This window comes from Oncorhynchus clarkii, chromosome 9 (genome assembly GCF_045791955.1).
Source record: "Oncorhynchus clarkii lewisi isolate Uvic-CL-2024 chromosome 9, UVic_Ocla_1.0, whole genome shotgun sequence".
Classification (NCBI taxonomy): Eukaryota; Metazoa; Chordata; class Actinopteri; order Salmoniformes; family Salmonidae; genus Oncorhynchus; species Oncorhynchus clarkii.
In genome coordinates, this window is record NC_092155.1 from 61,681,706 (window position 1) to 61,694,648 (window position 12,943).

Sequence of the window (12,943 nt, forward strand, 5' to 3'; positions counted from 1 at the left end):
ACCAAATAGTCTGGGTACCCATTTGATTAGCTGATCAGGAGTCTTACAGCGTGGGGTAGAAGCTATTTAGGAGCCTCTTGGACCTAGACTTGGCGCTCCGGTACTGCTTGCCGTGTGGAGCAGAGAGAACAGTTTATGACTAGGGTGGCTGGAGTCTTTGACAATTTCTAGGGCCTTCCTCTGTCACCGCCTGGTATTGAGGTCCTGGATGGCAGGAAGCTTGGCTCCGGTGATGTACTGGGCCTTACGTACTACCCTCTGTAGTGCCCTGCGGTCCGGGGCTGAGTAGTGGTGCAACCCATTAGGATGTTCTCGATGGTGCAGCTGTAAAACCTTTTGATGATCTGGGGACCCATGCCAAATATTTTCAGTCTCCTGAGGGGGAATAGGTTTTGTCGTGCCCTCTTCACGACTGTCTTGGTGTGCTTGGACCATGTTAGTTTGTTGGTGATGTGGACACCAGAAACTTGAAGCTCTCAACCTGCTCCACTACAGCCCCTCGATGAGAATGGGGGCGTGCTTGGTCCTCCTTTTTCTGTAGTCCACAATAATCTCCTTGTTGATTGTTGTCCTTGCACCACACGGTCAGGTCTCTAACCTCCTCCCTATAGGCTGTCTCATCATTATCGGTGATTAGGCCTGCCACTGTTGTGTCATCAGCAAATCTTAATGATGGTGTTGGAGTCGTGTCTGGCCGTGCAGTCAGGAGTGAATAGGAAGTACAAGAGGGGGCTGAGCACGCACCCCAGAGGGGCCCCCATGTTGAGGATTAGCGTTGCGTATGTGTTGTTTCCTACCCTTACCACCTGGGGCCGGCCCGTCAGGAAGTTCAGGATCCAGAGGGAGGTGTTTAGTCCCAGGTTCCTTAGCTTAGTGATGAGCTTTGAGGGCACTATGGTGTTGAACGCTGAGCTGTAGTCAATGAATAGCATTCTCTCATAGGTGTTCCTTTTGTCCAAGTGTGAAAGGGCAGTGTGGTAGAGGTCGACCGATTATGATTTTATGATACCGATTATTGGAGGACCAAAAAAAGCCGATACTGATTAATCAGCCATTTTAAAAATGTATTTGTAATAATGACAATTACAACAATACTGAATGAACACGTATTTTAACTTAATATAATACATCAATAAAAATCAATTTAGCCTCAAATAAATAATGAAACATGTTCAATTTGGTTTAAATAATGCAAAAACAAAGTGTTGGAGAAGAAAGTGAAAGTGCAATATGTGCCATGTAAGAAAGCTAACGTTTAAGTTCCTTGCTCAGAACAAGAGAACATATAAAAGCTAGTGGTTCCTTTTAACATGAGTCTTCAATATTCCCAGGTAAGAAGTTTTAGGTTGTAGTTATTATAGAAATTATAGGACTATTTCTCTCTATACCATTTGTATTTCATTAACCTTTGACTATTGGATGTTCTTATAGGCACTTTAGTATTGCCAGTGTAACAGTATAGCTTCCGTCCATCTCCTCGCTCCTGCCTGGGCTCGAACCAGGAACACATTGACAACTGCCACCCTCGAAGCAGCGTTACCCATGCAGAGCAAGGGAAATAACTACTCCAAGTCTCAGAGCGAGTGACGTTTAACGCGCACCCCGCTAACTAGCTAGCCATTTCACATCGATTGCACCAGCCTAATCTTGGGAGTTGATAGGCTTGAAGTCATAAACAGCGCTGTGCTTGCGAAGAGCTCCTGGCAAAACACACGAAAGTGCTGTTTGAATGAATGCTTACGAGCCTGCTGCTGCCTACCACCACTCAGTCAGACTGCTCTATCAAATCATAGACTTAGTTATAACATAATAACACACAGAAATACAAGCCTTAGGCCATTAATATGGTCGAATCTGGAAACTATCATCTCGAAAACAAGACGTTTATTCTTTCAGTGAATTACGGAACCGTTCCTGGATTTCATCTAATGGGTGGCATCCATAAGTCTAAATATTCCTATTACATTGCACAACCTTCAATGTTATGTCATAATTACATACAATTCTGGCAAATTAGGCGGCCCAAACTGTTGCATTTACACTGACTCTGCGTGCAATGAACGCAAGAGAAGTGACACAATTTCACCTGGTTAATATTGCCTGCTAACCTGGATTTCTTTTAGCTAAATATGCAGGTTTAAAAATATATACTTCTGTGTATTGATTTTAAGAAAGGTACTGATGTTTATGGTTAGGTACACATTGGAGCAACGATACGCACCGCATCGATTATATGCAACGCAGGACACGCAAGATAAACTAGTGATATCATCAACCATGTGTAGTTAACTAGTGATTATGATTGATTGATTGTTTTTTATAAGATAAGTTTAATGCTAGCTAGCAACTTACCTTGGCTTCTACTGCATTCGTGTAACAGGCAGGCTCCTCGTGGAGTGCAATGTAATCAGGTGGATAGAGCGTTGGATTAGTTAACTGTAAGGTTGCAAGATTGAATCCCCCAAGCTGACAAGTTAAAAGTCTGTCGTTCTGCCCTTAAACGAGGCAGTTAACCCACCGTTCCTAGGCCGTCATTGAAAATAAGAATGTGTTCATAACTGACTTGCCAAGTTAAATAAAGATTAAATAAAGGTGTAAAAAAAAAAGTAGGCCAAATCGGTGTCCAAAAATACAGATTTCCGATTGTTATGAAAACTTGAAATCGGCCCTAATTAATTGGCTATTCCGATTAATCGGTCGACCTTTACAGTGTGGAGTGCAATAGAGATTGCATGATCTATGGATATGTTGGTGCAGTATGCAAATTGGAGTTGGTCTAAGTTTTCTGGGATGATGGTGTTGATGTGAGCCATGACGAGCCGTTCAAAGCATTTCATGGCAACAGATGTGAGTGCTACGTGTCGGTAGTCATTTAGGCATGTTACCTTAGTGTTCTTGTGCACAAGGACTATGGTGGTCTGCTTGAAACATGTTAGTGTTACAGGCTCAGACAGGGAGAGGTTGAAAATGTCAGTGGAGACACTTGCCAATTGGTCAGCGCATGCTCGGAGTACACGTCCTGGTAATCCGTCTGGCCCTACGGCCTTGTGAATGTTGACCTGTTTGAAGGTCTTACTCACATCGGCTGCGGAGAGTGTGATCACACAGTTGTCCGGAATAACTGATGCTCTCATGCATGTTTCAGTGTTACTTGTCTCAAAGCAAGCATAGAAGTTATTTAGCTCGTCTGGTAGGCTCGTGTCACTGGGGAGCTCTCGGCTGTGCTTCCCTTTGTAGTCTGTAATAGTTTGCAAGCCCTGCCACATCCGACGATTGTCGGAGCCGGTGTAGTACGATCCGATCTTAGTCTTGTAATGACACTTTGCCTGTTGGATGGTTCATCGGAGGGCATAGCGGTATTTCTTATAGGCTTCCGGGTTAGAGTTCCGCTCCTTGAAAGCGGCAGCTCTACCCTTTAGCTTGATGCAAATGTTGCCTTTAATCAATGGCTTCTGGTTGGGGTATGCACGTACAGTCACTGTGGGGACGACGGCCTTGATGCACTTATTGATAATGCCAGTGACTGATGTGGTGTACTCCTCAATGCCATTGGAAGAATCCCGGAACATATTCCAATCTATGCTACAGCCTGGCTTCAAATCAGGGTGTCTGTAGTGACACCTCAAGCACTGAGATACAGTGTCTTAGACCGCTGCGTCACTCGGGAGGGATCCCTGATATTGTTATTGTTCCCATGGACTATTGTTGTTGGTTAAAGGATAAAGCGGTGTAGGCCTATAAAAGTTCATGTGAATCTCAGTTAGTGTTCACCAGAGTCATTATTGGTCAAAGATGTTGAGTAGATGCCCTCTCATGTCTTAATCAATGTATATTCTGACGGTCAATAAACAGATAGATTTTTGTTGGATATTATTGTTATGATTAAAATGACCATACCACATCCCAATCATTTACACACACACAAACACACACACCCTGGGTTGTATTACCTGACTACCTCTGATATAAGCAACCTCGCTTTCTTCCTGAATTTCCCATTCACATAATTGTTGAATGAGATGAGGGACCATAGGTCTCCCATTAGTCTCTCGGGGCTGGGCAAGCAGAGGAAAGGGGACGTCCCATCTCTTCTATGTATCTAACTTTATGGCTGTTGTACAGATTTAAAAAGGACACAGCTGCACAGCTGCTCAGTTTACTCTTACACGGTGGAGCTGACTGCTGGACTGGACTCTGAACTACCCACAAGGCACTAGTTCCCTAGTTCTCCTCCAGCCTGTGTGTGAAGGAGAAGCCAGTGGCATTGTCCCAAAGGTCTGTATATAAGATGAGAGAGGGAGGGTGTTGGATTCCTCAATAAGGCATCCATTCAGTGGCTCAAGAAACCTGTGAGTATACTTATTTATCTTCTTGGTTCCTATGAGATGTATTTGAAATGTAATATTGCCTTATGGTCATGCAATGGAACAATCATGGAAGTTAAAGTGTGTCAATTTCAAATCAATATTGTAAAGAAGGTATTTTTCAGGCAGATTCTGATTATCCGTTCCCCTGACAAAAGATAATAGTGATCAATATGAATTGAAAGTTCTTGCAGTTCACACTGACCCTCTACATTACTGTAACACATTGGTGCTTTGTAAGCCAGATACACAGTATGTAATGGTATTGGCTCTGACATTGTCTTTTGTTAGGCCCAACATCATAAAATCCTGTGTGGAAGCTAAATGCCTGTCTGATTTTCACTAGCAGAGATAGGAAATGAGCAGGGCCATGTAAACTAAATTGTGCTAAGTGGTATCCTTGGGATGTCCCTGCCCTAAACCTTAACCATAACTGTAACTCCTAACCTCAACCCCTAACCTTAACCCTTCCTTTAACCCTTCTTTTAACTGTTTTAAATTTAAATGAACCATTTTAAATTTCAAGTGATGTTGGTTCCCACTTAGACTTCCCAAGGATCCCTCTTAGACTTTTCCATTGTGCAGTAACAATGTTAACTTTTTAAAGTAAAAGAGGAGACTTGAGTTCCAGAAGTAAAAGTTTTAATACAGAGCTTTGAGGTGCAGGTGGTCATGCGAAAATACACATGCTAATAGCACCAGTTCCTTAAAAGCCACAGCTAGTAAATATACAGCAAATGATGTCTCAAGACTAATATAGTCAATATTAATTGTGTATACATGGCATCGTTACAGACAATGGATGAAACTGATATGTTTAGCTGAACAATGAGAAGAGTGAAACATTTGCTACTTTGGGTACAGAGAGTGAAGTTCAGCAGCTTGAGTTCAAGGTTTGGATTGTCACGAGTTGAGACCTCTGAGAAGTGTGTGTCCTGTATGATCTGGGTCGTAGTTAGGCATCCGGCTGGCCCCCACAGCCATATGGTACGTTGTGTTTCTAGAGGGAAGTGATAGGGAAGTGAAAATTACTTCAGCTGCTTGACATGTAAGAAGAATGCGTTGAGTAGACTGAATACTTCTCTGTTACAATTGCTAGTATTGTCTCAAGGTTTCATGGTCTCATCTCTGTATAAATGAAAAATACAATACATCTGATTCTCATTACTCCATCTACACAGTTAGTTAGATAGTTGTCTTTGACTTACATTTATTTTTTACATTTAACATACAGTATAACATTTAGGTAATCAAAGTGTAACTAATTAACTAAACCAGTCATTTCAAAGTTGGACGTGTGACATTTGCACCCTTGAGCAACAACACCCTGTGCATAAATTACAGGTCACACAGAGAGCATCAGAGTTGAAACAGTTGACCTAGATCTGCTTATGCCAGGTTGCTTCACCCTGTGTGACTCACAGCTAAAGTGTAAAACAGTAGGGTTAAAAGCTGTTTGGCAAAAAGTTAATGATCAAATTCCAATGACAAAATGAATGCACATTCAATAACAGGGCACGTATCCACAAAGAGTCTCAGAGTATGAGTGCTGATCTAGAATCTTTCTATTTAATCTGATTCATTATGATCTAAAAGGCAAAACTGATCATTTGATTTGTAAACCCACAATAACAATGTGATATTTAGTCTTGGTTATACAGTAACGATGGTCATGGTCTAGGCCAGTAGTTCCCAAAAATGAAAAAGGAACTCAGTCTGGCTTTCAACTTACTCCTGAAAGTTGCAATAATGCACAAGGTGCAATTTCGAAATTGATAGTGCATCAGCGGTTTCCAGTGTTCCCTAATGCTGGAAGGGGAGCCTGAGTGAAAATGTTTGGGAACCCCTGGTCTAGGCTAGGGTTAGGCCTACTTGTTGATAGATCCTTGCAGAGAGATTTGGTACTATAATACTTAAAAAATGTCTAATATTATTATTGTCTTACTCATTTCATCCTCGATCTAGCTTGATAGTTTTAGCAGCAGTGTCTTTAAGCAGTGGTGTGTATTCATGGATGCCAAGGGAAGCCAGGTTTTCCCCCAAAATGTGTTTCATAATTTTCATTCAATTCGCAAGAGGCTGAATGTACAGTATCTCACCGAAAAAGCATCAGAGCGAGTGAAACAGCTCCCCTCTGTCTCTGTATGTGTAGCCCATCTATCTGATGCTGTTTGGTCAAAAAGAGTATGACATTGTTGAAACCCGTAGCGTTGAATGCAAGGGAAACCTGCAAACATTTTGCCTCCCTTGATAAAAAAAGTATACAATAATAGCCAACTAGCATTGAGCTAAACTGAGTGAGCTCAACTGTGAATGGTCCTGGTGCACCAAGGGAAGCCAGTTTGGATTTGGCTTCACACCAATCACATCACATCAAAAGCTAAATATAATTGACAGAAAACACTTGAATTGTTGCATCTCCTTGTGTCGTTGTCCTCCAGTGGCTAGCTAGCTACCTAGAATCGTCTCTTTCCTAAATTAGCCATGGATGGAGATAGGCACTAGTGGTTTTACTTAATTCTCCATACCGGTCATTGATTATAACGGTGATTCTGATCCAACCATAAATTTATACATTGTGCCCCTGGCCCTTAGAGGATGGAAGTTCAGTATGTAGCTAGATGTTGTAGGCTAATTTTAACTAGCTGGCTCATCATTGCCCAATAAAGGAAGTTAGGCTAGCGAGCAAGCATTCAAGCCAGGTAGTCTGAAAATATTAGAAACATTAACTTGCTTGACTATGCTGTAGGTCATGTAACTGTTTGCTACATGCAATATGCTTTGTGGACTTCACCGGACAGAGGTTGCTCACGCACCGTTACTGACTTTCAGTATTTGTTAAGATAATCTCTAGTTTTCTCTTTTTCTAGGCTCTGAAGGCTGGCCAGGTTGAAACTGTTCAATCAGATATATCCTCACTTCAGATAAGAAGTTCCTCCTCCAAAAGACTACCTCACCTCACCTGACCTGACGGGGACCAGCTACAATACAGCCATGTCTCTGCTGGTCCATGTTCTGGCCTGCTGCTTCGGACTGGGCTCCTGGGTGGCTGTCAACGGCCTGTGGGTGGAGCTCCCCCTCATTGTCAACACCCTCCCTGAGGGCTGGGAGCTACCATCCTACCTGACAGTCATCATCCAGCTGGCCAACCTGGGGCCTCTGCTGGTCACTGTCATGCACAAGCTGTGTCCGGGCCGGCTGAGGGAGAGCGCTGTCATCTACAGTGTGTTGTCCATCGGCATCCTGGCCTGTGTACTGTTGGCGTTCTTCTGGGATGAGACCACGGTTGTGGCAACGGCACCACGGAGCACAGTCTTCTTTATTCTAACCCTTTTCCTGGCCTTGGTGGATTGTACTTCCTCTGTTACCTTCCTGCCCTTCATGATGCAGCTGCCAGCCCACTACATCACCACCTACTTCATTGGAGAGGGCCTGAGTGGCTTTATCCCTGGTCTAGTTGCTCTTGGCCAGGGCGTCGGCATGGCCAAGTGTGTAAATGGCACTCAGTCCTCTGGTAACCTCACTGAAAAGGACATGTACATTGTCCAGACCCAGTATCTACAGCCCAACTTTTCCCCTGAGGTGTTTTTCTTCTTCTTGGCGGCGATGATGTGCATCAGCCTGCTGGCGTTCTCTGCCCTCAACAGGTTCCCACGCAGCTTTGAACTGTCCACAGAGAACCTAGTTTCAGACACTGACACAGTGGCGTCGGTCTGCTTCGGTCTCGACAACCCTGGAGTGGTAACCGACGAGCAGAACTATAACCCAAAACCCCACAGTGAGGAATCAGGTCAGGCTAGGCCACAGCTGGCTAAACCACTCCACTCTGTTTATCAGTTAGCTTTTATCTATTTCATGGTGGTCTGTGTGAACGGGGCAACCAACGGCCTGTTGCCCTCGGTGCAGACGTACTCCTGCATGCCCTACGGTAACCTGGCTTATCACCTGTCGGCGGCTCTGGCATCCTGTGCCAACCCAGTGGCCTGTATAGTCGCCCTGTTCTTTCCTAAAAGGTAAAACCCCAAACAGCCTCAAGCTTTCCTCTTTTATTGACGATAAAGCAACAACAAGCATTTATGGACAAACACTCAAATCAATATGTATTATTATATCAGCTTTGACAGCATTATGTGCAGAAATTGCTTCCTGCTGTTCAATAAGTAACCATTTTTTACAGCGTTCTCAGGTGAACATAGATATTGTTTGTACACTGACATAGACATTCAGCTACCCATCACTGCAGCCATCTCAGTGGTTATCTTTATGTTGAATGACATTCTTCAGATATACAGTTAGCAAACTGTTTTCTGGTTTCCTGTTTTGCACTCAGGTCACTAGTGTTGCTGGGTGTACTGTGTCTCCTGGGCTCAATCTTTGGAGGATACAACATGGCCATGGCCGCCATGAGTCCATGTCCACTACTACAAGGCTCTGCGCTGGGAGAAACCATCATAGTGAGTGACAACTCCACCTGTAGAAATAGGCCTCAGTCTAGAGACACTTTCTCAGAAACATGTACCCGGGGGGCCCCAGGACCGAGTTTGGGAAACCCTGGGAGTGCACTTTTTAGTTTTTCCCCTGGCACTACAAATCTGATTCCACTAATCAACTGATCATCAAACCTTTGATTAGTATAGAATCAGGTATGTCATGTTAGGGCACTTGACTTCTTACACTTGAATAGTACGTGTTACCTAACTAATAAAGTCACAATGTAATCCTCAGGTTCTGTCGTGGGTCTTCTTTACGGGGACCCTGTCCTATGTGAAGGTAATGGTGGGTGTCATCCTGAGGGACGAGAGCCACAGCGCCCTGGTGTGGTGTGGAGCAGCGGCACAGACAGGCTCTCTGCTTGGCTCTGCCATTATGTTCCCTTTAGTCAATGTCTGCAACCTGTTCAAGTCAGGAGACTTCTGCAACACTAGGTGCCCTTTATGATGATGACTTATACCCGAGACACTAACATACCCACTGGTAAGTAGCCTTACCCGAGCCAGAACGGCCCATACGGCAGGAGCTTATCTCTTGTTTCTGTAGTGAGAGGCAGCTTGATATACAAGTACACCCCCTGGACAGGAGTACCTGCTGGTACCTATACCCACTGGGGTGATGTGTGAATAATGTGGGGGTCAAGGAGAAGACAATGACAGGACAATGACGTATCTGGCCTCAGATTAGAGATTGGACTCTAAATATGTCTTCAAGGGCACCCGGTGGTGAGAAAAAAATCTGCCTGGATCAATGGAGTAAAGTATAAGATTTCAAACTGTTGTTCAGTTAATAATTGTATGTATTTCTATGCAGTATGATTCACAACCCACACTCAAGGGTGTTGGAGCAATTGTTGTAAATATCTGCATTATTAACCTTATCTTATTTCAAATATATGGTTTGAAACCATTACTTGTTGAATAATTGGGAATTTAAGGAAACAAGCAGAATCCAGATTCATGTTTGGTTTGTAATTACTAGTTATAGTGCCATGAAAATGTTTATTATTGAATTAACCTTAGATTTACACTGAGTGTACAAAACATTAAGAACACCTGCTCTTTCCATGAGATAGACTGACCAGGTGAATCAAGGGGAAAACTTATTGATGTCACTTTTAAATCTAATTCAATCAGTCTAGGTGAAGGGGATGAGACAGGTTAAAGAAGGAATTTTAAGACAATTGAGACATAGATTGTGTATGTGTGCCCTTCAGAAGGTCAATGGCAAGATAAAAGTGTCTTTGAACAGGGGTATGGTAGTAAGTACCAGTTACACTGCTGGGTTTTTCATGCTCAACAGTTTCCTGTGTGTATCAAGAATAGTCCACCACCCAAAGGACATCCAGCCAAGTATTGGCGTCAACATGGCCAGCTTCCCTGTGGAACACTTTTGACATCCATGTCCCGACAAGTTGAGGCTTTTCTGAGGGCAAAGGAGGGGGGGGGGGGGGGGGGGGGGGGGGGGGGGGGGGTGCAACTCAATATTAGGAATATGTTCTTAATGTTCTGTATGTACACTTAGTGTATGTCACGGTCACTCTGCTGAACCCACTGGTGTTTGCTCTAGTTAGAATGTTTCAGATTGTAACACTAGATGGCGGTAGTAGACCATCTTAGAAAAAACTATTTTTTGCACTCCTCAGGTATCCCAGCAGATTCTCTTGTCAACACAAAATACATTTAATTACACTTTGTCTATTCAACACTTATTGTATAAAGGCTTTTATATCTCTATGCTTGTGTGTGTGTCAGTATGAAAGAACATTCCATGTAAGATCATCATATGATATGCACTGTTGATTGTTTTTGTAAATACATTATAGATCATCATGTGCTAATGTGTTGAAGTTAATGTGTTTAACCTCATGTGTCCACTCACATACAATGTGGCTTCGAGAGATTCTATGGCTTTCATGGATGTGTGAGAATCAGATTACTGTAGGTTACAGCAATTTCTCTTAGGAGGATGCTGCTCTTCCATAGGAACCAGATAGTGATGTCCCCATCACCAGCTGTTGTTCTACCAGTATCTATCTCTGTCTATCCCCTTCCCCTCAGATGAGTTGAGGACCACAAAGAGGTCCCCCCAGCCCCAGGTTTAGGGGAAGCCCAGGGAGGTGGTCACTAATTAAGGTTAGTCAGAGTAGAGGAGGCAGTTAGTCGGCTGTTGGCCCCATTGCTGGTCACTTGGGAGCTCCACTGACCCCGGCTCTGAGTAAAAAAATAATAAAGAAAGAGGACGAGGGCCACCCTGCCTCCGGGTCAGCTGACGATCAGATGAGGGCCACCCTGCCTCCGGGAGTCCGGGTCAGCTGAGGATCAGATGAGGGCCACCTTGCCTCCGGGAGTCCGGGTCAGCTGAGGATCAGATGAGGGCCACCCTGCCTCCGGGAGTCCGGGTCAGCTGAGGATCAGATGAGGGCCACCCTGTCTCCGGGAGTCCGGGTCAGCTGAGGATCAGATGAGGATCAGGCGAAGAGCAGATGCGACTTTCTCAGTTGGATTTGAGGAAAGGAAAACCCCTTTTCCTGAAATCACTGCGGTGAATTATTCACACCATTGACAATAAATAAGCCCAAATGATTTAATCATTATTGGATGTTATTATGTAAAAGGGAAATTGTCAAAGAATAGTTCTGGATAAAGTGTTACATTTAGTTGAAGGTGAATCAGATTATTTTTCTCTATGTCATTTTTATTTTATATAAAAGTTGGTTGCTTTTTCGTTTTGGGCACTTCACAGCTCCTTACTCACTATAGCCTTCATCGTGCATTCAAATGTTGTTTCGCTTTGCTTCACAACGTCCCTGAATATCTGAGTGCAACTAAGATTTTCTGCTAGCTTCTTGGATAAATTCCTTGATTGGCCCGGGCTTTTGTGTTGAGGAGAGGCATTGACAACACACAGCATCAGCAGCAAAAGAAAAGTGTATAATTTTGTGTCAGATGGCCCATCGCTTCTCCAGCTGGTCAGGAGGGACTGTGGCCACCTGGATTCCCTGTCTTGGTTCTGTGAGATCCTGCAGTCTCTTCTGCCATGTGAGGAGGACTCTTACTATGCCACTGAGAGGCCCATCTGGTCAGGACGACACCTCCCAGAGTGGACCCCCACCCTCACACACCACCGAATCCCCACCCCACCCAGCCGCTTCCCATCCCAGTTCTCTGATAAATGAGCAGCGCGTCAAATTGAATGGGGGGATTTAGCCTCTTTAACAGAATCAGGGAATTAATTCAGGGAATTATAATGCAATGAACTCTAAACCTCAACTCTAGATAGATATCCTATCTACCTTGTTGCTGAATCCACAGATACGTCACCTGTGCCTGACACAGTAACTGATCGTAGGATCCCCTTGGTAAAGTTGGTAAAACAACAGTCATTCAAGGATGAATGATTAGCATTATTACAACAATTTACTATACCACCAGCAATAAAATAGCATAATCACACTCGAAAAATGATAAAGCAGTTTTGTCAAAACATCAACAAAATCCAGAACGTGGGGGAAATTTGTGTGGGGAACATTTTGCTTGAACAATCCCAGAGGGAGACAAATGCTGGCAGCTGATATTCGGGTGAACAGCTTGTGGAAACCAATTGCAGACAATCTAGTGACAGACACACAAGGCAATATTCAGACACTAATACTCCAGTACAAATGAAATTCTATTTAAATAATACTCTCCCATAAAATGAGATTGAATGTTACAGCCCTCTGTCATTTCACTATGGTGTCTCCCAGTGTTTTGGCCTGCTCCTTTTTTTTTCATCAGTAGATATTGATGTTGGTTTAATGAAGTGCCAAACGCTCCACCCTTGGAAGGGACGAGTCTGTCAGCATATGTAAATGCCCCCTGCTTGTCAATGTGGCGTGGGTTCTGCAGGGTTTCGAATGACCCCCCCCATCCCACCTCCACCCCCACCCCATTCTCGGGGAACCCTTTGTTCTAGGGCTGACTGTGCCACGTAATGGGACCAATTATAGAGACGCACAGTAGGGAGGATGGAAAAACTTGTAACGCTGATAATTATTACACTTACCCAGCTGATAGAAGAGCGTTCATGAGTGACTAACTAAATAG

The 12,943-nt window shown here is 43.8% G+C and overlaps 1 protein-coding gene across 1 annotated transcript; it reads left to right on the forward strand.

The window, feature by feature from the left end:
• Positions 1-4,297: 4,297 nt before the first annotated feature.
• On the forward strand, positions 4,298-10,215 carry LOC139417335 (solute carrier family 52, riboflavin transporter, member 3-A-like). Its single transcript, XM_071166603.1, has 4 exons — positions 4,298-4,349; positions 7,235-8,377; positions 8,695-8,818; positions 9,090-10,215. Exons 2-4 carry the CDS (start codon positions 7,359-7,361, stop codon positions 9,300-9,302), a joined length of 1,356 nt encoding a protein of 451 aa, XP_071022704.1. The 5' UTR covers positions 4,298-4,349; positions 7,235-7,358; the 3' UTR covers positions 9,303-10,215.
• Positions 10,216-12,943: the final 2,728 nt, after the last annotated feature.

Excerpts from the sequence above, each read along its gene's own strand:
- LOC139417335 (XM_071166603.1), top strand. The coding sequence starts at position 7,359 with ATGTCTCTGCTGGTCCATGTTCTGGCCTGCTGCTTCGGACTGGGCTCC. Across the intron at positions 8,378-8,694 it reads GCCCTGTTCTTTCCTAAAAG|GTCACTAGTGTTGCTGGGTG; the intron begins GTAAAACCCCAA and ends TTTTGCACTCAG. Across the intron at positions 8,819-9,089 it reads CGCTGGGAGAAACCATCATA|GTTCTGTCGTGGGTCTTCTT; the intron begins GTGAGTGACAAC and ends TGTAATCCTCAG.